Source organism: Myotis daubentonii, chromosome 3 (assembly GCF_963259705.1).
Source record: "Myotis daubentonii chromosome 3, mMyoDau2.1, whole genome shotgun sequence".
Taxonomy (NCBI): Eukaryota; Metazoa; Chordata; class Mammalia; order Chiroptera; family Vespertilionidae; genus Myotis; species Myotis daubentonii.
In genome coordinates, this window is record NC_081842.1 from 185,320,333 (window position 1) to 185,345,388 (window position 25,056).

Below are 25,056 nucleotides of genomic sequence, written 5' to 3' on the forward strand. Positions count from 1 at the left end.
CAGAGCAACACTTCATGCTAAGATTTCCCTGCTGTCCAACTATTTACTGAACTGAGCACTGGGGAATAACCAACATAGCTATGGCAGACACAGACCTTTCCCAGAAAAACTAATTGTCAGGATGCTGGGAACATTGAGTAATGAGAGGCAGGGTTTAAGGTGGGAGAGGTAGGTATGAAACCAGATTGTGAAGAGTTTTTGAAAACATTCTAAGGTGTCTGTACTTATCTAGGGCAGTAGGGAGCTACCAAATTTTTTAAGAAAGGGAATGATCAGAGACTGTTAAGTGTCCATAGAGGATCAGTCACATAGTCTTAGAAAAACTTTACTCTTGATTTGGATCTCAGTCATGCATGTGTTGTTTTACACTGTTTTTAACAGTCGTCTCCCATGGATATGTTAGAGCCATGTGAACATCAGGGGCCTATTTCCTTCCTCAGGCATTGTAAGGGAGTTGGTAGTGAAGCAGCTGAGTCCTAAATGCTCAGGAATGGCACTGACCCCACTACTCACCATGCCTAGGAACCAGAGTAAGAGGCCCCGGCTGGCCCCACAGTTGTCCTCTAGACCTACAGTGGTCCAGGGCCATTCAGTGTGGGGTTGTCAGTATCCCCCAACCATCTCCTTCTTTCCCATCCCTCCCCTTCTTCTGTCCAATCCTGCAAGGATTGTTATACTTGTTATACCCTTGTTATACTCTTCTTCATTCCACTCTTTCCTCCTCCTCATTTTTCTGTCCCACAATTCTTTCCCTCCCTGCCTCCTCTGGTTTTGGGTGGGGTTTTTTTCCTCTATTCATATCTGTATCACTCAGAGACACCCCACCTGCATGGAAAGTGAGGTCTTTGTGTATAAAATGTAGATACATGGGAAAGGAGCATGGTGATGGCAGGTTGCTTCAGGACTGTGGCCTGTGCACCTGGTGACCCATGTAATTACACAGCCCCTGTTCTTGTCTCAAAAACATTTCTTCCTCCAGATCTATAGCTATGAACCCAAGTAGAAAAACATACACTCAGAAATGCAGTACCAGACATTTTAGGTGTACTCTAAAACAAAGAACAGAATGTATCGGTATTTATTTTTTCCCCAGCTTTCTAAGGAAACTCTAACTCATAAATGTTTTCTTTCTCCCTCTCAGGAGAGTAAGTATAAATAAGCTTCTAGCAGGGTTTTTCACAGAGAAGACCTTCAGTAAGGATTGTTTAAATGAAGTGGGGGAAAGCCTTACAAACTTTGGTATACAGATTACTTCCTCTCTCATCCATCTGCCTTTATTACGTTAAGCACTAACCTCAACAGGGCGAACACGGTGCTGAAAATAGTGACATGGTTCTTACCCTTGTAGAACTTATAGTCTGTATCCAGAAGCTACTGCGGATGACACCTGACTTCACCAGTAATACAAGGATATTTTATTTGCCACCATAAGGATATATAAGTAGTTTAATTTACATTTCACTGTATTTGTTCTTTCATATATAGCAGGGCATTTGCTGAGTAACCACTCTGCCAGCCTCCATACCAGACACTAACGATAAAGAAATAAAAGAAATTGTTACTTGAAGAGTTCACATTCTGGTTAAAACACACATCTAAAATAAACGCATTACAAATTGTACTCAGAAGAATAGGTAATTTCAGCCTGCAGCGATAAGGGGAGGCATTATAAAGGAAATGAAGCCTTGCATAGGGAGATGTGGATTAGGGGGAAACACAAAGGCATAGTTAAAAGTTTGGGTCATGCTCTGGCCAGTGTGGCTCGGTTGGTTGAGCTGTGTCCCAAGCACCGAAAGGTTGCCAGGTAGGTTTGGTGATTCCCTAGCAAAACTTACAATATTCGACATATAGTAATACTCATGGCTCTGATTTATTACAGCAAAAGGATACAACACAAAATTAGCACAGAGAAAAAGCACATGAGGTAAAGACCATAGGAAACCAGACACAAGCTTCCAAGAGTCCTCTCCCAGTGGAATCACACAGGATGAGCTTAATTCCCCCAGCAATGATTTGAGACAATACATGTGAAATAATTGCCAAGCAAGGAAGCTTATTAGGGACTCCGTACCCAAGATTTTTATTGGAAGCTGATCATGTAGGTACCCTTTGCCTGGCACATACCAACATTCCAGAATCCCAGAAGGAAAGCAGATGTTAAGCATAAACTATAAGTAATACTTTAAAAACAAAAAGGACGTTAAATGTAAATGAAAATCAGTTTAGCCTTAGTGAGCCACTCTTATCAGTTCTGGGAATGGTGGGACCCCTTCCCCAAACCCAAGTTCACAAATGCCAGCCAAGGACCACCAAGCAAGCCTTTTAAAAGAATAGCTGTTAGGCATACATATAGTTTTATTTTTTAAGATATTCATATCTCGGATTCACTTCTGGGATTTACTACTGGATATGTAAGTGGAACTCTGTAAACTGGGAAACTTCTAAGCATTTGATTTTGCCTCTCACCTTGGCTTGTAACAGAACTTAGTCCTGTAATAAAAGGTAGATGTAGCTTCAGAAAAATATTAATAAGCACCCGTTATTCCTGTATTCTCAAAGGAGACTTTCAAGAGATGCTGAGGGAAACACAGTCCCTGGATATGGCCATCTCTTAGTTTCTAGAGTGCCAACATCCTTTATGTAAATTTGCCCAAATCTGCTTTGGTCTGCTCAGATTTCCTGCAGTTGTCCTTGAGACTACAGCCACTTTTCCTCACAGAGGGAGAATACTTTCTTAGCCTGGCTACTTAAAATAAAGGGGAAGTTGTTGGTATTTATTTTTCCTTGCTTGTTTTAAGCAAATATGAATCAACACTGTAAGAATGATTTATTTAACACTACCTGCTCTTTTCGGCATTATAGCCTGAAACAAGAGCATACGTAGCCTGTGGAATCCAATGGACCTGGCTTTGAATTCTGGATCACCTATTCCTAGAGTGATCTTAGAGAAATTACTTAATCTCTTGGTGAAATGAAAGTAACAATACCTATTTCAAAGGCTTGTGAACATTAAATGAAAGAATGAATGTGAAATGTTTAATACATACAGCATTTAGTACAGTAAGAATTTAATAATGGTAACTGATATGATGGTAATGGTGATTATTTCTCTCCCCATCCCCACTTCCTCCTTCCTATCCTGTTTTGTTTTGTTGTTGTTTTTGTTTCAAGAGGACAAAGAAGTCAAATATTAACTGTTTAGAAAATACCAGCTTCAAGTAAGGATATCAAACAGTGTGCCTTACATGCCTGAAAATAAAAAGGTTCAGAGTGGTTTTCAACTAGAAATATTAAAGTTTTAGCAACTTGGAAGACAGTAAAGCTTCACAGAAAAAACAGAGTTTAAACTATTTTTTTAAAGGAGTAGTGAAAAACTACTCAGCAATAAAAAGGAATGAACTCAACACATGAAACAACTTGGGATCTCAAGGGCATTATGCTGAGTGAGAAAAGGCAAGCTCAAGAGGTTACTCACTGTATGATTACATGTATATAACATTCTTTAATTGGTGTAATTATAAAGATGGTGTAGGTGTAAGGGGTGGATGTGACTACATTTTATGGTTATTCTGTGTCTTGACTGTGGTAGTGGTTACACAAATCTGCACAAGATAAAATCGCAAAGAAATATTCACAGACATATACTCAACTGAATATACATAAAAACTGAAGAAATGTGAATTAAGGCCTATAATCTAGTTAACAGTATCATACCAGTGTCATTTTCCTGGTTTGATATTATACTACTAGAGGCCCAGTGCAGGGATTCGTGCACCAGTGGGGTCCCTCAACCTGGCCTTCAGGGATCGGGCTCCCTCCTCTCTAGTTCTGGGTGTGTCACCCAAGAACTATAGCTGCCAAGTCACCACAGCTCAGCAGCTCCTGTGTTGAGCATCTTCCCCCTGGTGGTCAGTGCATGTCATAGCTACCGGTCTGAGCATCTGCCCTCTGGTGGTCATTACGCATCATAGCCATCAGCCAGTCCGCCAGTTGGTTGGTCACTTAGGCTTTTATATATAGAGGTAGTCATATTTAAAGGAATGGCCATTTGTCAAGCAGAAGTATAAATAAAACCATAGTAATATAAGCCAGTGTGTGTTTGGGGAATTGCGAACAGTTTGCTATGCTGGAATTTAGGATGTGAAGTCAGGCATGGAAGGAAATGAGATAGGAATTGAAAAAATAACTAAAGGACTTTCTGTGCATTAATACAATCATTTTCAATCTTTTTCATCTCATGGCACATATAAACTAATTACTAAAATTCTGCAGCACACACAAAAATACATTTTTGCTGATCTGACAGAAAATAGGTATTATTTTGATTCATTCACACTAAATGGCTATTGTTGTATTGGCTGTTATCATTTTTTTATTTTTCAATCTAAAGGAAAAGAAATCCTTTTAAAGCACACCAATTGAAAAAATCATTGCATTAAATCCAGCAAATATTATTTGAGCACCTGTTGTGCTCAAGACATTGGGGATATAGTAGTAAATAGGCTAGACAAAGTTCTTGCCCTCACAACACCAATTCTGGTGGAAATTTGAACTAGTTAAGGTAGGTATTAACCCTTGTAGTAAGAGAAATTTATGCTTAGAATTGCCAAATAGCTAATGCAAATTGACATAGCTAATAAGTTGCAGAGCAGTGACTCCACCTAGGTCTTTTGATTCCACATTTCTGCCTTTTCCCTACTGCCTCAAACTTATTGATAATTTTCATTAGGAAGGATTAGAGTAGGGAGAACCTAGGAAAGGGAGACCAAATAGGACAGCGGTTCTCAACCTGTGGGTCGAGACCCCTTTGGTAGTCGAACGACGCTTTCACGGGGGTCGCCTAAGACCATCCTGCATATCCCATGTTTACATTACGATTCATAACAGTAGCAACATTACCGTTATGAAGTAGCGATGAAAATAATTTTATGGTTGGGTCACAACATGAGGAACTGTATTTAAAGGGCCAGAAGGTTGAGAACCACTGAAATAGGACTATTGCAGTAGACAAGACAGTAGATTGTGAGCATCTAAACTAAGATGGCGATGATGGAAGTAAAAAGAAGGCAGCTGAATCAGGAGGAAGGAAGAATCCATGGGGTTTGGTGATTTTTAGCCATGTCAGGAACAAGGAGTTGTTAGGGGTGACTTAGAGGTCCCAACCTGAATGACTAGAGAGATCATAGTTCATGTGCAGAAATTAAGGAAGACAGATGAGGAGGTAGATTCGCTTGGGGATTTGTTGAGACTGAGATGCCAGGAGGAAGTCTAGGGCAGTGATGGCGAACCTTTTGAGCTCGGTGTGTCAGCATTTTGAAAAACCCTAACTTAACTCTGGTGCCATGTCACATATAGAATTTTTTTCATATTTGCAACCATAGTAAAACAAAGACTTATATTTTTGATATTTATTTTATATATTTAAATGCCATTTAACAAAGAAAAATCAACCAAAAAAAATGAGTTCGCGTGTCACCTCTGACACGTGTGTCATAGGTTCGCCATCACTGGTCTAGGTGGTGCTTTCTAACAGAGGATAAGGAGATTTAAACTGTGAGAGTGGCCAACACCTGGAAATGACTGGGGCAGATTTGAAGGACATAAGTAGTGGAGTGACAGTATAGGCTAGTGGTTGAATGAATGGGTTCTAGAGTCCAGACTGAATCTCAATTCTGCCATTTCCTAGCTCTTGCTACAGAGGTATTGAGAGAAAGGTGGTATTATGTAAGAAAACCCATTATTGTATGCTCCTGACCAGATCAAAGGAATACATAAAGGAGTTTTAAATTGTATTTGTAAAAGTACAACCATTTCATGAAAGCTGTGTGGAATTCAGAGTCTTAATAAAATTGTCTCCTGCCCCTTCCTACCTTATTTACAAAGAACTTGGTGTGTTGTGGTAGGGATTGATGACAATGAATACAGCCATTTATTTTTGTGCCTGTTATATGCATAATCAAATATATTAGTTCTCTGAAAGTAGATATTATCCCCACTTTACAGATGAGGACACAGAAGCTTAGGAGAGCTTACATTTCTCAGATTTGCACAATAAATATCAATACCAGTATTTGATTCCCAAAACCTAGGTGCTTTCCTCATACCATGCTAAATATAAGATGTAACTGATTATGTATAAGTTTGTTGATGTGTTTAAGTCTTTATAAACTTACTAATTTTGCCTCAGAACTTAATTTTATAAGGGGTTTATAAAGTACTACCATTCAAAATGCTATATCAGAAATCAAATAAACTTTTGAAGGCTGCATGTACAATCCCATCTTACTCCATTCAGCCATAAATAAAAAATCATTAGTTCTGTGCTCAGTATGCCAGGTGCTTCTGCAGACAAGCTTTGCTCACTTAAACTTAAAGTCTTTATAATAACCCCACTATAAATACAAACAACTGTATATGTGCAGATTAACCTTTTCTCCACACCCCTTGTAATTTTCAAAGCCAGTGCTGGAGTTCCAGAGTGTTATTAGCACATGCAACAGCATGCCGCAGCCCCAGCCCACTTCACCCACACCACACCTGCTCTTCCCCCACAACCAGGACCTCAAGGCCTTAGGTTTAATGTCTACTCCTGAATCCCAAAAGTGAAGATTCTTTTGACATTTCCAAATTTATTTCACTTTCCTTCCTCTAATTGGCTATATGTGAGAGCCTTGTGTGAACAGGCCTTCCTCATACATGGATATTAGACTGTGAGAACTAGAAAAGACCCCTGTTTTATAGATTTAAAAACCCAAGATGCAGAGAAGGAAAGTAACCTGATCAAGGAAAATCAAAAGATGCCAGAACTAGAAATGATTGGCCCAAATTTACAATAATCACAAAATGAAGGTAAGATATACATTTTGTAAACAAACAAAAAGAATTGTAACATCAAATCTGAAGTTATTTGGGATCATATCTAATTCATCTGAATACAGAGCCTGCCACATAGTAAGCAACTAATATTGGTTTATTGTTTATGAAAGTGTAAGTCAGTAAAATAGTTAGATGTAGGAAAGACTTGTGCATATTAGAATGAGACACAGAGGAAAAGAGGAACATAGAGCTAATGGAGACCATATGACTGAGCTAGGTGTTTCCCTTCCTCATGCTCTCTATTGTAGCCCTTTACTATTCTGAATTGCAGTGGGTTGATTTCCTGTCTGCATCCAGCCCTAGAATCTACACTCCTTGAGGGCAGAGATAGTGCCTGTTCTGATATCATAGTAAATATTAAGGAAATACTTGTTTAGTAAATAAATGAGAGAAAAACATATTCCTACCTATTCATGCATTCACTGTTTTTGTTTTTGTATTTTTCATCTCACCAGGCAGAAACTCAAGATATCCTCATGACTTGAGGATAGGCAAGAGAGGGATCACATTATATAGTAACATTCACCCTCACTTATTCCTGGTTTTTTTCCCTTCCCCACCTAGCCCTCCCCAACCCCACCCCACCCCCGCTCCCCCAGCCCCATGTCATGAGAAGAAAACTTATAAAGTCTAGAGGTGGGGGCCATGGAGTCTGGAATCTGAGCTCTAGAAGTCTCCTGGCTGGCTAAAATTTTCAAGTGATTTTTAACAACCAGTTAGTTGTCAGTCTCATGTTGATGTCTCCAGTGGACATTCTCAGAGGGATGTGTCGTGGTGGGAAGGGGACTAAGGTGAGAGCCAGGCACCCTGGGGAAGAATTTTTATTCTTCCATCCATTTGTTGTGTGATTTCATGCAGGGTACATACTTTCCTGGGTCTTATTTTCCTCTTCTGAAATATGAAGAGATTAAAGTGAGTGCTTTCTAAATCCTCCCTCAGCTCCGATACTATGTGATTCTATGATTAAATGACCTGAATAGAGAAAATCCTTGCCCTACTGACAACTCTGTTCTGAACACTGGAACAAAACCATTGGTTTCCTGGTCCTTCTGGCTTTATTTAATATTGTCTTCTCCTACTCCTTTTATATGAAAATGTCTCTGCCCCAGGCAGTTTATGGAGACTTAAGCTTTATTTACTGTAGCTGGAGGCTGCTATAAGCCGGGGCTTTGACAATATTTCACATTTATTTATCTGAGCCAGAGCTTAGGATCAGGTGGCAGCTAAGTCACTTAAGGTTATTCAAATGCATTGAAAATGTTGCTTAATAATTCAGGACTAGTTTTCTCTGTTTAGAGTATTAAGATTTTTTAAAGCCTTCTAATTAGCCAATTCCAACAGCAGTTTAGGGAAAAATCTGTCCCTTCTGAAAGGGCTACTGATGCAAACTTATTGTCACTCCTTATGTCTGTGCAGCAGGACTGACTAAGGCAAGGGCCAGAGAGAGTTGAGAGCTGGGTGACCTGCTGGGTGAACTGATAATAGTGACAGGTTCTGCCTGTATTAGGGGTGAGGCTAGGGAAAGAGGCCTAAGGATACAGCTCCGCTTCACTCCCTTTCTTTGGCTTGGTGGTGGGTCTGGCAAGGAGTGGGGAGCCTCCACTCAGTCATTCAGTAGGTCATCTTCCAGCAAACATCTATTGAATTCACACTCTTTCCAGCAGTGGACTTGTCTCTGGGGATAGATAGCCAGTGAGACCTCATTATATGCCCTCAGAATTCAACCTGAGAGACAGACTCAGACAAGTTGCACAATAACCTGAGAGGCATAACAGACGGATAGCTCCATGTGAAACTGTAGCTGACCTTTGAGTTAGATCCTCCAGAAATGGGTTGCCTTGCCTAGTCAAAATACAGGAGTGCTGGTTAAGCAGAGGACAATGCCAGTGCCTACATTTCAGTTTAAACACTGACCTTGAATCTGCCAGCAGACCTTGGCAGCCACCTTGTCGGAGGAGCCTAAGGTTAAACAAAGGCATTAGTGCAGCAAACATGAATTGACCACATTCAGGGCAGTGAAATAGGCACGTGAGGCAGAGGCCACAATGAATGTACATAGCACCTGTGTTCCAGGAGCCCATGGCCCAGTGAAAGGAAGAAGTTACCACTTAGAATTACTTCTCTTACACAGGGAACAGGAGAAAGAGTTTAATTTAGGCTCTGTCACTTCGGCTTGGTTTTGTGGATGAAGTAGTATCTGAGCTGAGCCTTGAGAATATATAAATTTTCAACAGAGGATGAAGGACAGTCTAGTAGGGGAAACAGCAAAAGCAAAATTTGGGTGAGAAAAGCATCAGGCATATTTAGGGAATAGCAAATGGCTCTAATTGGCTGGAGCATAAGGTCTTTGAGGGGATAGTATTTAGAGAAAGAATGTAGGGGCCAAGCCATGACCACCCTTTCAAAAAGTTTAGGTATAACTAAACTTAGGCCCAGGTATAACTTATAGGACACGTATTTTTCAATATAAAATAGAATAAACACCTATCTTGCCACTTAACTCCTAAAATGTTGTTAATAAAGGCTTGCTCTCTATTTTTCAATGTTCAGTAATGACCAAACATTCTCTGGTCTGATTTATTCAACAAACATTAATTGAGAGTACATAATGCACTGGGTTCTTTGCTAGAAGCTGGAAATATAGAAGCAGGAAACAGTTTTTGTCTTTAAGTTGCTCAAAAGTGACTTGTCCGAGATCACACAGGTAGTCCAAAGAAGAATGGAAAGTTTAGGGCCAGGTTTGCAGTCTCCCAGAGCTTGTGTGTTCCCTTCTCTCTTCCTCTACTCTGAGCCCTGACCCTGTGTGGACACAGGGACCAAACTGATAGAAAATGAACACACAGAAAAGTCTGGCCAGATAAAATACCTATCTCCAGCCACCTCAAGTACCACTTCCTTAACAACTTCTCTCCTAAATACTTTTCTTTCTCATCATGGTACTTTTCCTTAAATCCAAGGGAAAGTTTGGGAGTTTCTGGTATGAGTTTGGTATTGTATAGGTGCCTGCTGGACAAGCCTTCAAAGAAAACACCTGCTCTGTTCATGATTCTTGCCTTCCACTTTCATAAGCTTTTGGGCAGATGAAATGTAATATGAAAATAGCTCAGAGAGAGCCTTGGTAACACTTAAGATATTGAACATGCTGCATCTGGTAACTAGAAAATTTAATGATCTCCTGCTGTTTTGGTAATTGGATAAGTAAATACATCAGAATAAATCACACCGTCAAGTCTTTTGTGTGCCGTTAGGGACTCAACTCTTTTAACTCCTGTTCAAAGCTCCAGCTCCTGAGTGGTGTTTGCGTGCAGAGCTGTGCATGCACCAGCTCGGTGGCCCTGCGTGGATATTAAAATGCATTCAGAACGCCCGCTTCCTCCATAGCCGCTCTGCCTGACGAGCACCACGAACATGCCGCTCCAGATCTCCCTGAAGCCTGGGAGTTTACATTTCATAAGACATTCAAGCCCTTCATTATCTATCTCCAAACTGTCTTCTCAGCCTTGTCGTCCATTACGGGTGTGCTGTGAGCCTTGCCAGAAACACCACCCATTCACAAAGTGGGAAAACGAGGCCAAAGCAAACGGGGCCTATCCTGTTGCCCTAAGGAACCATTCAAGAATTTTAAGTAGGAGAGAGACAGGATCAGATATTTTGTTCAACTCTCGTGGCAGTGTGGAAGAGAGACCAAGAGAGAAATGGTCTATTAGACCATTAGACCCTATTAGTTGTTGGGTAATGTCCTTCGCAGCTTACAGATGAGAAATTTGGTCTTCTGGAGGTTAAATGACCTGCTCAAGAGCATACATGCAGAACTGGGATTCAGAATCCATCAGTTCTCTTTTTTTTTCTTTTTTCCAGTTTCTTTCTCACTGCCTCCTACTCAGGATGTAACCCTTGCCTAGTGATGAAGCTCTGGGCAGACAATAACCAGGCTTCTCAGATTTTTAAGCTGAGGTAGCAGTTCCAAACCTAACCAGCTAACAGGTTTCTCTCTAAACATAGTGGCTACTGTTGTGGACCAATCTTTTATCAGAGGCATCCTAGGAAGCTTTTATACAGAACCTGGCAGCCTTCCATGATATCCGCCTCTGAAGTGAGGCGTGTTCCCTAGGTCAGTGCTTCCCAGCCTTTTTCAAATCACTGCACACATTGAAAATGTTTGTGTGCCTCACTGGGGTACCCGTACTAGGTTGCTCAGGGTGGGAACCACCCCAGCCCTGAGGTTCTGGCTGCCCTGAGGGGTGGAGAGCCAGCATGTTGCCACACTGCGGAATCCTCATTCACAAAGTTGCCTATACCCTATTTATTGGGCATTCAGGGACAGTGAGGTCTAAAGCAGGACTTTGTCTTATTTATTTGAAATAGTTTCTTCCAGAGCCCAGGAGGGACTAATCTTGGGAACTAGCTTCCCAGGATGAGCAGACATGCCTGTTTTCATTCTTTTTATGTTCACTCTACAGCAGGCATGTCAAACTCAAAGGTTAACATGGGCCAGATAAGCAAGGTTTAAGTTTATGTGTGCTGCAAAAAAACAAAAGCTTCAATTTTCATAGAAACGTAGATTTATTTCGATAGAGACACGCTGAATACAAAGGGCTGAAATAAATGAGTAATCGTTAACATAAAATAATAGAACATTCTTGAACATTAACTTACCAGACACTGAATCACTGCACAGATTAATAAGCGTAACACAAATAAACCTATTTTTCTTGTTCTCCGAAAGCAAAATATTTCCTGTTGTGCACACCAAACAAGTCAGTACAAGATTAATGACGTGGCACTCGGCTACTAAAATATTCGCTGCTACCTGGTAGTATTAGTGGAGAGAAATGGTGCGCCTGCGCGTAAGGCGCATAAGGGAAATGAATGCAACACAATTATAGGAATCAGTCATTAGGGAGCATTGTAGTTAGTTATTAATAATTATGTATAACGGGATATTGTAAAATTAAGTTACAAAAACTTTTATTAAAATATTTCTTACATACCATTATATTGGCTGGGCTGCAAAAATATTCATTGTGGGCCGGCCGCGAGTTTGACATGCTTGCTCTACAGACTTGGATCTCTTCCTGTTTCTAGACTAAAGAGGTTTTTCCCTTCCCACCCACACCCTACCCTCTTGTTAGAAGCCCCTCTATTCCCTTTGGACCTTCCCCATTAACATTGCTGTTTAATAGTAGAGTGACCAGAGTCCCCATCAGGGATACCAGTGCAAGAAGAGGGTCACATTTTTTATTTGGTGTTTAGGGTCTCCCTAACAATGTGCCAGACGTGAGGCCATTTGGCATTAGTAACACTTTAGAATTGGTATCTTCATTAAACAGTCCATCTGAAGTCACAGCTGAGAATGAAGACTCCAGATTTGGTCCCAATTCTGCCATGAATGCTCAGTAACCTTGGGTAAATTTTTTCCACTGACAGCTTTTCTGTCCCCTTCTATTGCAGAGATAACCTCTAAGGACCCCTCAGCTCTAACACTCACTAGTTGAGTGAAATATGCCCAAATGCCTACGGTAGTCATATATTCTATTTGGGGAGATTTGTGCTTCAGTTACATGAAGGAGATCATCCTTTCAATCAGGAAACTTAGAATAAATAGGCCAGTGTATGACTACAATACTAAAATTATCTAGTGTGATGATTAAGAACACTTTGGAGCCCTGGTTGGGTAGCTCCATTGGTTAGAGCGTCATCCTGACATGCCAAGGTTGCGGGTTCGATCCCTAGTCAGGGCGTATATAAGAAACAACCAATAAATGCATAAATATGTGGAACAACAAGTTGATCTCTCTCTCCCCCTCCCTCCCCCCATTCCTTCCCTCCCTCCTTCCTTCCCTTTCTCCCTCCCTCTCTTCCTCCCTCTCACTCCCTGCATTCCTCTCTCTCTCTTTCTCAAATCAATAAATAAAAAAGAACACTTTGGAGCCAGACCTAGTTTTAAATCCTTGCTCTGTCACTTCCTGCCTGTGCAGCCTGAGACAGGTTATATGAACTCTCTGAGCGTCTATTCCTCATAAGGTTGTGCAGTGCTTATAAAGCACTTAGAACAGTTAGCACCTAGTAAGCTCCAATGAATGTTAACTGTAAAGCAAAAAACAGGGCAGCCTACTAGATACAGTTTTCATCCCTTGGTCACCTTAGTCTTCTCTTCCTTGTTCTTCCTTTAACTTTTCATTCATTTCTGCCTTCTTCCACCTGAAAACAAAGTCATGGGGGCAAAATGCCCTGTAGGTACCCTGTGCTTTGCAGTCCCAGAAGCCCACTCAACCTCACTCTCCAGAACCCCAGTTATTCTACCAGTTTAGCAATGGAGCATCGTCACTGTTTCTAGGAAGCCCTCACCCCAGTGCCACTTTCCTCCTGTGACCCGATGAGACATTGATCTAGAAACTACACAGGAAGCTGGGATGGGAATAGCCGTAGAGTAGTCCCAATAGTGGACCCTTCCAAACTGGAAGTTCCTTTGCGTGTTGCATTACTGCCTTCACAAATGTAGAGGAGAATTTGCTAGGAGCTACAGCTGGCATTGTGGGTGATGACCATGATGATGATGATGGGGATTAGTAATCCCTTATGTTTACAAAGGACTTTACAGTTACAAAAGCCTTTCACACCCTGATCAGCACATGACTAGCAGTTCAACTCTGAAATTCTCCCTCTGATACTTTGTGGTTGTAACTTCCCTCTTCAGGGATTCCCACTTCATCAAAAGGTGTTTACAGAAAATGGGCAATTAGCAATTAGGACCAAGGTGACAGTAGCAAAAGATAACCTATGGGGAACAACAAAGTCCGTATCACAACAGAGCCACGAGCCACAACACAGCAACAGAGTGCCTGCTTTCCTTATGCCCAAGGGGAAGCCAGCCAGTCATTAACTGCCCCCTGTTTAGAAGTAGAGTTAGAGGTGAAGGGAAATGCTAGAATGCAGGCTGGAAGCTCACAAACCTGGGTGCAAATCCCGGCCTCATCTTTCCTAGCTATGTAATCTTGGGCAAGTCCCTTAATCATTTTTTATCTCAGAGAATTCCCATCTATAAAATGGGAATAATAGGAGCAATTACCTCATAGAAGTGTTGTGACCATTTAATTAGACACTATATATAGAACAGGAAGTATAGTGCTTGGCACTTATAAAATGTCAAATGGTAACTTTTTTGGTAGTATGACATTAACAGTTATTTTTTAAACTTATGATATTTAATATGCATGTTTTTCTAATGGAGTACTAACAGAATAGTTTACTATAGCGTACCAAAAAGATTAGTTCCCTCAAGTTCCGGTTAAGTGCTAATTTTGAACAAAACCAAAAGCAGGTAAGCTTTACTTCCCTGTAGTCTGGGAATTTACCCATGTAGCCTTTGTGCTGCCTCATAAAGTAGACAGAGCTCAGGACTTGAAGTGAAAAGACATGAGTTCAAATGGGAGATCCACCAGTTTCCACTTGACCATATGTAAGTAATGTTTTGATTTGAGCTTTGTTGTTCTCATTGTAAAAATGATGATAAATCAGCCCAGTCTCCTCGGATAGCTCTGAAATTTAGGTGCTATATGGGAAAGTGCTTTGAAGGCTGTAAAATAATAGTCATTATTATGTACACATTCTTCAGAAAGATTATTAGCACATTCATTTTGTGTTCAAGTAGCTGGGGTTTAAAGAAGCATCTCTTTAAGAATAAGCTTTGTTGTAGCTTTATGTTACATGGGAAATGTATTTTTGAATTTGTTTTTGTCCTTATTGGGGGACTCTCTCATCTTCTAATCAGGACCAAACAGACTTTGAGAAAAATAGAGCTGTAGCCCTTGTATCAGATTACATCAAATTATAATTGTTCAGTACTTGCTTAATACTATGTGGGACTTGGGGTTTTTTGTTTTGTTTTGTGTGTGTTTTTAAATATATTTTATTGATTTTTTACAGAGAGGAAGGGAGAGAGATAGAGAGTTAGAAACATTGATGAGAGAGAAACATCGATCAGCTGCCTCCTGCACATCTCCTACTGGGGATGTGCCCACAACCCAGGTACATGCCCTTGACCGGAATCAAACCTGGGACCTTTCAGTCCGTAGGCCAACGCTCTATCCACTGAGCCCAACTGGTTTCGGCGGGACTTGGGGTTTTAAGGGTCATTAAATAATATCTTTTAACTTAACTAGTTCAAGACTAATTGAAACTAAACATAGGACTCAGGTAGGGATAAAAACAATGTCTCTGTTACTGAAAAGGTTGATCATAGATTGTGGCTTGGGATCTGAGCCAAAGGGCTTTCTAATATATTCTTTGCCCCTAAATTAGAGACTTGCCCACCCAGTCCTTGGCACAGCTGACACTGCAGGCCTTGTATACTTTAGGAGGGCAGCTTGGCTCCAGAAAGGGTTTGGACAAATGTGTAATGACATATATCTATCATTATAGTATCACTAGAGGCCCAGTGCATGAAAATTCATGCGCTAGAGGGGGGTTCCCTCAGCCTGGCCTGCCCCCTCTCACAGTCCGGGAGCCCTCAGGGGCAGGAGGCAACCCGGCGATCAGGGGAAGGTGACGCCCTATCACACCTCTGCTGCTGCCACTGCCGGCAGCGCAAGCCTCAGCCAGCCCTGGTTACCTGAGCCTCAGGCGGTCCTGGGCGTCTGGGCAGCCGACATCTGAGGCTTGCCTGTGCCTTGGGCCGGCTCTGGGGGGCTGGGGGGCTGAGGGAACTGGGAGACTCTGGAGGTAGGTGCCCTGGCAGGGCTGAGCGGACTGGGCGCCACCATCTTGTGGCTGTGGGCACCACCATCTTTGAGGGCATGGCAGTCAATTAGCATATTCCCTCCTTATTGGCTGTGGGCACTGCCATCTTTGCGACTGCATTAGGGTCAATTAGCATATTCCCTCTTTATTAGATAGGATAGAGAGTGTTTTCACTGCCCTAAAAATCCTCTGTGCTCTGCCTATTCATCTCCCCCCCCCCCGCCCCTCAAAAAAATCCCTAACAACTAGTGATGTTTTCTTTGCTATTTCCCTAGTTTTACCTATTCCAGAATGTCAAATAGTTGGAATCATATAGTATGTAACCCTTTTAGGTTGGTTTTCTTCACTTAGTAATATGCATTTAAGATTTCTCCATGTCTTTTCATGGCTTGATAGCTTATTTCTTATTAGCTCATCTTGGTTGCTTTCATTTTGGCAGTTATGAATAAACGTGTTATAAACATCTGTGTGCAGGTTTTTTTTGCGAACATACATTTTCAGCTCTTTTGGGTAAATAACAAGGAGTATGGTTACTGGATTGTCTAATGAAAATATGGTTCTTTTTTAAAAAACCACCAAACTCTCTTCCAAAGTAGCCATGTCATTTTGCATTCCCAGCAGCAATGAATGAAAGTCCATGTTGCTCCATATCCTTGCCAGCATTTGTCTGTGTTCTGTTTTTCGGCCATTCTTATAGGTGTGTAGTGGTATCTCAGTTTTAATTTGCGTTTCCCAGTGGTAGATGATGTGGTGCATCTTTCCATATGCTTATTTTCCATTTGTGTATCTTCTTTGATGAAGTGTCTTTCCAGTCTTTGGCCCACTTTGTAATTGAGTTGTTTTCTTATTGCGTTTTAAGAGCTCTTTATATATTTTGGATAATAGTTCTTTATCAGATGTGCCTTTTGCAAATATTTTACCATAATCCATTGATGATGTCTCCGTCTCTTGATGGTGTCTTCTCAGAGCAGAAATTTTTAATTTTAATGAAGTTTAGTTTATCAGTTATATTATGAATTGTATCTTTGGTATGTCAAAAGTCACTTAGATTTTTTTTTTCTATGTTATCTTCTAGGAATTTCATAATTTTGTGTTTTACATTTTGAGGTAATTTTTGTAACCAGTGTAAGATCTGCATATAGATACACTTATTTGCATGTGGATATTCAGTCGTTTCAGCATCATTTGATGAATCTAGCATTTTTTTCTAAATGTGTAAATATTAGATCCAGACTTTCCCTTATTCAACTTCAAGCTAAAAGCATTTCCTAACCCTGGCAGGAGTGATTCAGTTAATTGGAGCATCCTCCCATGCATCAGAAGGTCTCAGGTTCAATTCCTGGTCGAGGCACGTACAGAAGACAACCCAATTGATGTTCTCTCTCACATATCTATCTATCTATCTATCTATCTATCTATCTATCTATCCCTCCTTCCCTCCCTCCCTTCCTCCCTCCCCCCATCCATTCTCCCTTCTTATCTAAAATCAGTTTTAAAAAATTAAAAAATAAATAAAAGCATTTCCTTAGCAAAATTAAATAAAAAGGATTAATAATAACACCTACCCTACATGATTGTGAATTAATGGTTGTGTAGGTATCTTGCAAACTATATGGTATTATGCATATATTGCTGCTACTATTATTTTTAGTATTACTCAGCTCCTGGCCTCAAGTAGCTTCCAGTCTACTAGTGGTGTGATGTTTATTCTCAGGTATTTAAAAGAGAGAGAGAGAAGCAAAATGATGTGGCCAGAAAGAATCCTGAAATAGAAGTCAGACACTCTGGGGCAGACTACTGTATCTGCACCTTATCAGCTGTGCCACCTGGGCCAAGTCACTTGACCTCTCTGAGCCTCAGGTTTGCCGACCTGTGAAATGAAGGGTTGAACTGTTTGACATTATTAATTTAGTGAGAAAATATATCAATTTTTTTCCTAAGTGTAATGAATAAAATGTCAAAATGGTTGAATTTTCTCTTCTAACATAGACAAAGTCAGGCCATACCTCTTGTTTGAAAATTCCCCTCCTCCCCCAAGAAGTCCCAATTGTGGGTTTCTGTGTTGATTTAGAGTCAATATAGTCAGTAAAGTCCCAAGGAAATGGCAAAACACATGCTCAGATTGGGTTTTTGTATTCGTATTTTATAAACATTTCAGGATTTTTTCTTACCTTTAACCTTTTGTCATTCTTAAAGTGATCTTATATCCTGGAAACTTGGTTAGAAACAGCCTCGGGGTCATCTCATCCAACTTCTTTCTGTGTGGCTCCTGTTCTTAGCAACACCTCTGGCAGAATAGTCTGATAGTTAAACATGGATTTCAAAGCTAGGTTGCCTTGGTTCACATCTGGCTCTGCTCTTAATAACTTTGAGACCTTGGGTGAGTTACTTAGTCTGTTCCTTGGCTCAGTTTCTTCATCTGTAAAATGAGAATAATAATAGTACTGATCTCAGATAACCTACCCCAGAGGGTTATTATGAAAAACAAATTATTTTTAAAATGTAAAGTGCTTGGAATATGCAGGGAACAAAGTAAATGCTCAGTAAATGTTAGCCATTATTATTATCACCATCACCATCACCATCATCATCATCATCATGTTCTTCAAATAAGCCTCTATTTGAATGCTTCTAGGGACACTAGAGAGTACGCTCACTCTACCCTCCCAACCCCTCCGTCACCCCAAGGCAGCCTGTTGGCGATGTTGACCAGGTGCTTTTGGTTATTGTGCTTGTTGGAGTCAGATAGACTTGAGTTTGAAACTTTATTCTATTTGCAGCCTTGGTCGAGATAAGCCATGGTATCTTCTGTAAAATGGCAATAACCTACTTCACTGGGTGTTCTGAGGACTACTTACGGTACTATATACAAAGTAGTTAGCATGGTTCCAGCTACATGGTAGGCATTCAGTAACTGATAGTTGCTGCAATGATGATGATGAAGAAGAAGAACAAGAAGAAAATAAAGGACAGAAGGAAGAAAAAAAGGTAAAAGAAAGAGAAGCAGAAATAGCCACACCAGCAGCTACAGCTCTGCTAAGCTCTTTCTGACCAGCTGAGTTCTGTTTCTTTGCTGTTTTAACTCAATGATCCCAGCTCTACCCACTGGAGCTGCACAGAACTTTCTGATAAGTAGTTCTACTTATCAGTCCTCAGATATTCAAAGGGCTAACAGGACCCCTGCCTGCCTTGGGGCACACAGGCAGCACTTCCCAGTGCCCCTCCAGGGAGACATCTCCCGCTCTGCAGCTGTTTCTCGGAGCGAACGTGGTGTTTAGACTCTGTCCTGCTGGGCTCTGTCCCTCCTGGCGTGCTCCACCTCCTGAAGGGGCCCAGAGCACAGCAGCGTGGTTTCACAGCATGGCCGCTGTTGTGCTGGAATGAAGCATGGGGACCTACATCCCCTAGGTCTACACCAGTCAAATGAGAGTGAAAACAGACTATCCTGTTCACTTTGAAACTCCTGTCTGAAATGACCTTCAGAAAAAAAAAATTGCTTATGATCTGGGGCACTAGATCGCGCAGCCCCAGCACAACCATGTTGGCTGGGAAGCAGTCCGTGGTGGCCCAGCCCCACCGCAGCTATGAAAGGCGGTCTCCAGATACTGAGGCATTGCCCTATCGAGGAAAAGGGAGCACTTCTGCTGGGCACTGGGTAGAAATAAGAATGGCGGCCAGGTGCAGACTGAGCTCCAGGAAGTTTTGGAGGAAAAGCTCCAACATTGAGGTCAGACAGACCAGGTCCTTTACCCAAGGCAGCGCTCCAGCTAGTGATGGCTGCCACCCTCTGAGCACTTCCTGGCTCGGGCACTGTGCCAACGGCCTCACCAGCATTATTCCAGTTAGCTGTCACAACAGCCTCTAAAGGAGAAACCGATTATTCCCATCCTACAGGTGAGAAAACTGAGACTCTGGTTGTGTAACTTCTTCAAAGTCATAGGTAGTAAGTGACAGCTGGGATTTGAATCTAAGTCTGCCTCACTCTTTTTAACCATTGTGCAATATACACGCACCCTTACTGGCCTTAAATAAGTGCCAACCCTTCCGAGCCTTAATTTTGTCATTTTCACCTACCCTGCATAGTTGGTCTAGGGACTAAATGGGATGACATAGTTATAGTGTCTGGTATGTAGTAGATGTTCAAGAAATTTTAGTTTCCCCTCCTTATGTCCCAGCTTTCCCACTTAAAGTGACAGGGAAAATCACTTAACGTTTTCTGGACACAGTTTTCTCATGTAAAAACTGGGTGTGTTTTCTGAACCTCTGACCTTGCATGTTGACAAGCCGGGCAGTGTTCGGCTTGGGCCTGAGGCTCCAGACTCCCAGCCTCTTTTGCTTTGCAGCGGATCTTTCTGGCAGCATGCACAGCTCTGGCACGGTTATGATTATGGTTTCTCCCAGCAAACATTATATTTACAAACCACAAATAACAAAGTAGAAGGTGCCGGAAGAGCTCTGGCATGTTAATTAAGAACAATAGCGGAAGCAGCTGGGCAGAAAATGCCAGTGAGTCGGAAGCAGCAGCAGCAGCACAGCTCTGCTTGTTGACAGAAGCCAGCACGGTGTTGTACATTAATGGGGAAGTGGGTAAACATTTGCCGCAGCTTGCCCCCAGTGCATTGGAAGACGGACAGCAGGCTGGGCCCTCCCCACCGCCTTGCCTGCCCATGTGCCCAGAGCCCCAGAGATACCAATAGAGCAGCTTTGCTCTGGGTTCCTTATAAGCAGAGGGGACTCTAGAGGCAATGTGTCTCCTTAATGTCCCTCCTGGGCATACCAGGTTTCTGCCGGATACAGTTGAAGATAGTGTTCCTCCTTCAGCTCACCAGCCTGCCTATGACACTCGGCCTCCAGGACCCCCACCCCCCACCCCCAGTGGGCTAGGAGAAGACAGGGGAGCCATCTTATTGGATGTGGCTTGAACTGAGCAGAGAACATGATTGCCTGCCTGGGTGCTGCAGTCTCTGCCCACAGGCCCAGGCTCCTGTGTCTGACACCACAAGATGGACGCAGGTAAAGCTGCCCAGCTACCTGTACCCATCCTCACAGCTGCTCACACACACCGCAGCCATCACTGAGACCGGCTCTGGGCCAGACACTCTGCTAATTATATATTTTTTCTCATTTAATCCTCACATCAGTCCTGCATGATTGATACTAACTCCAAAGCCACAAAGCTAATAGCCAAAACAGCTGTGATTTAAACCAGAATCTTTCTGGTTCCAAAACCCATTGTCCTTTCCACTAAACCAGTATTTCTCAGCATTTTAAAATTTATGATCTCTTTCGTTAAACAGGAAATTTTTGTTTTTCTCTCCCATTCAGAAAACATCCATGTCCCATCCCTGCCCCCAGCCTAGGAGGTTAGGAGCCTAACTTAGGATCCCTGTATGATTAGCATATCCCAGCTGAGCCAAGAGGATTTTGTCCAGCTCTATTCTCTATGGTTCACATTATAAAATAATGTTTTTTTATGTTGTGCAACATAGTCACATTATGACATTGACTTATTTTTTCACACACACACACACCCCCAACAGGGAGATGGTGTTATGCCTTCCTAGGGAGCCTCTCCTCGAAGGGGAGATACTCCTCTGTGGGCGTGGTGGGGTGGGTGTCTGCAGTTTATCACAGGAGGTTTAGCAGCCAGATGAGCCGCAGAGGCTTAGCTCCTTCCCAGCGCGCAGAAAAGGCCTCCCTGCTGTCAGGAGTGAACCAGGGAGAGGGCCCAGAACTGCCATCAGTCGTTTCACCAGCATCCTTTCCTCGGGGCCTCCTGTTCTGTTGGCCACGCTGAGCTGTGGCAAGGACCCTCCACCTGCCCAGGGAGAGGTCCAGTCTCCTGAACCTGTGGCTTGAGGGCAGGTGCTAGTTCATCTACTGAACTGTGAGACTGGACCTCTCTACGCCCTAGTCTCCTCGATTGTAAACTGGGAATCACACCTACCTCGCAGGGCTGTTTTGAGAATCAAGTAAGAGAACAGTTATACAAACGCTCGTGTCAGGACGTAGCAGGCTCACAGTCAGTGTGCGTTCAGGACCTGAGTGCCATGTGGAGAAAACCGTGCTTGTCCGGTGTTTTGAATATATGCTTTTTTTCTTTTTAGATAACCCAGCTGGACCCAAATAAATCGTTGTTGGAAGTAAAGTTGTTCCCTCAAGAAACCCTTTTTCTTGAAGCAAAAGAGTAAACACGCCCAGCGGTGGAACCAGCCATTCCTTGACTTGCCTGAGGCCTGCATCAAGAGAAGGGCTCTTTGCCAACCCACCTACACGCTCGTCTCATTGAATTCAGTGTCACACTCTGCCTCTTGCAAGATTGCTGGAAAAAAGTAATAATAAACATAGCTACTTAACACGTCCCATCCACGAGTATATGTTCCCAACTCAGAGTTACAGCTCTGCTGCCCCCCCCCCCTCTCCCTTCACTTGGCCTGGTCAGTGACAATGCACTGTCCCCGTGTGCGTGACCACAGAACAGGACCGATGCCTCTCCAGGGCCCTCTGCCCCCAGTGTCCAGACAGCTCTGTCTGTCCAGGGACACCAGGGCGCTGTGTGTCGGATATGTCTCATTGAGCCGGATATGTCTCGAGGCTCACACACCTGCCTTGTTATTGTCATAACTGGATTTCTACTTTGTTGCCTAATTTTAAGAGGCAAGGGGAGGAAGTCAAATGGAACTTCTTGGCCTGGAGATAGAACAGTATTGTAGGGGAAAACGCATATCGTTTCTGATGGTACTTTCTGACCTCCTTTACTAAGATGTAAGGTTGTGTTTGAGGACTGCATTTGAGGAATACGTAAGGTATTTATTTACTGCTGCTGCCGTGGGCCCCCCGGTTCCATTTGGAGGTGTTTGCTGTTCCACTGCAGCACGGGAAGCTGTCCGAGCGCAGTGTGGGTGTTGAGGTATGTGAAGAGGACCGGTTCCAGGACTTGGGTCCTGGCCCAACCGCAGGAAGCAGCTGTTAGGTTTGCATTTGGAGCCTGACGGATCCCAGCTCCCAGGCTGCCCCTTTAGTGTACGGTGAACGCAGTTCCCTCCTGCTTTTCTCTCCCTCTTTCCTTCTCTAGTTTGGACTTGTCACTTGGTGTGTTAAGCCCCTTGTCTGTCACCAAAATCTGATCAGCTGCCCCTTGGACTCAGCCCAGATGTAATAAGGAATTTGTTCCACTTTTTATTATTTGAATGTTTCAATATTAGATATTGGGCTCCTGTCTCAAATGCAAAGGATCTCATCTGGTGGCTGAGAATTCTGATGTCATATATTTAAGGAGCAGACTTGGGGGCTCAGCTCAGAAGATGTGTGTTGCCTGAACCCACGTGTGGTAATTTTGGGATGATTTAGTATATGTGGACTTTTGTTAATCTATGGATTTGGGTTTTAGAGTCCAGTTCACTGTTTATACCTTCACCAACAGTGATTTCTTTTCCATCTTGGAATGTTTCTATCCATTTATGTGTCCCCTGTGGTCTCTATCGTAGGGGTTGGTATCCTCACTTGACATTTTGTACGTGTCCAAAAGAGAGTCTAAGTGCTGGGTTTTTCTCCCTGACCCAAGCCAAGGGGTTATCAGGAGACTAACCAAAGCCTGATAAATGCCTGGTCATTCTCCCTCTGCCCAGAAGTGGGCATTGGCCAGGAAAATTCCATCTCTGTCTTTTCTCTGATGCTCCAACCAGGGACCTCTCCTGATCACTCTCTTAAAAAGAGATGTGTTCCTAACAGACCAGTGCTGCGTCTGCCGAGGGCAGGCCTCCTCTGGCCCCAGAGGTCTCTCGGGGAAGCTGAAGGGAAGAGACCCACAGGGGATTCAGCCTGAGCAATTCCTCTCTGGCTCCACTCCACCCTCTTAGCCTCGTGGCCCCAGCTACAGGTGCACTAGGGCGCCAGCTCTTTTCCATGTAGACCTTGCTCTGTAGCGGCCATGGAGAAGCTACAGCCCTGAACTCGGGCCAAACTCAGGAACAGCAGCAAGGGTAGGGGTGGGGGGTGGAGGTACAGGACTCTGAATTCACTTTCATGTTTAACCTGTTCCATCTGATTGGGTTTGACAACATCAGATTGTTCCCCACTATCATCTTCACTTCTGTATTCCAATAATTATAGACTTTACTCTGAAACTGATTTTGTGAAAGTTATTAAATGCTACTTGAATGTGTATGGAGTTTACACACCCTTTTTCAACCCTGTCTTGGAAGGTGTTCCTTGCTCAGCCCCACGGAATCCTTTCCTCTGGGCCCCACTGCAGGGAAAGGCCTCCGCTGATCCTCACTGTTCGCTCATGTCATTCTGGTCTACTGAGCTCCAGAACAGAGGCCGAAGCAGTTTTATGTCTTTTCTCGCAAACACAGCATTACAATGACTACAGAAGCATGAAGTGACCTGCTGTCACCACAGAAGTGGCACTGTCCTTGGAAGCTCTTCCTCCTACCCTGAAACTTCCCTGGGCTTCCCCTCCCGGCCTCCAGACACAACGTCGGCCGACATCTGTGCTTGGTGTTCTTTTCTTTTCTTTCTTTCTTTTTTTTTTTTCAAAACAATTGGAAAACATTTATTATACTGAAATGTATACATCCTACTATTAAAAAAACAAAGTAGCAAATTTGCTGGTGCCATAATTTAACTTGTCTCACTGGGACTAATGCTCAATACTACTTGGTATGATTTTAAGTTTGATGAGCTTTTAGCTTTTTTACTCCACTTCTAAAACCCTCTGAGAAATTCAAAATATCACACAGCACTGAGTGGCATTTATCATTCCATAAATCTTGAGACTCAAAAATGTGCTTGGTGTTCTTAAGCCCAGCTGTTTACAGTGATGGCCCAGGGTTCCTCGCCATCCCCACCCCATTCTAGTTCACTCCTCTGGGTTTCTTGGAGTGTCAGCTATACATCTAGAGCATTAGTTTGAAGGTTTAAGGAGGTAATGCCAATTTCCCACCTCCTCTCTGGAGGTGCATTCTGGGGGAGGTTTCTGGCCTGTGATGTTACCTGCTGTGGCACTGCTGATTTATTGATCACACAGGTGTTCTTCTCTGAAGTATAAGCATCCAAAGTCTGAGTTGGAGGAGAGCATCTTTTATACTATAGGACAGTGGTTCTCAGCCTTGGCTGCACATTAGAATCACCTGGGAATCTTTTTAAAATCCTGATTTCTGGGCCTCATCCTCCGGAAATTCTGTTTCTTTGTTACTAATGTTGTGGCCCCACCCCATAACAAAGAAACAGGATTTCCAGAGGATGAGACCCAGAAATCAGGAATATATATATATATATATATATATATATATATATATATATATATATATATATATATAGATAGATAGATTGATTTCCGAGAGAAAGGGAGAAGGGGAGAGAGAGAGAAACAACAATGATGAGAATCATCGATTGGCTGTCTCCAGCAGGTCCCCTACTGAAGATTGAGCCTGCAAC

At 42.6% G+C, this 25,056-nt stretch overlaps 1 protein-coding gene across 4 annotated transcripts in view; it reads left to right on the plus strand.

Moving 5' to 3' along the window:
* Nucleotides 1-23,779, plus strand: part of FAF1 (Fas associated factor 1) — a 399,416-nt gene extending 375,637 nt beyond the window's left edge. For all 4 annotated transcript variants that reach the window (XM_059689641.1, XM_059689643.1, XM_059689642.1 and 1 more), the window contains one exon: nt 21,723-23,779. In XM_059689641.1, coding sequence (XP_059545624.1) covers nt 21,723-21,806 — 84 coding nt within the window. In that variant the 3' untranslated portion in view covers nt 21,807-23,779. The remainder of the gene's footprint in view (nt 1-21,722) is intronic.
* The last annotated feature ends 1,277 nt before the right edge of the window (nt 23,780-25,056 follow it).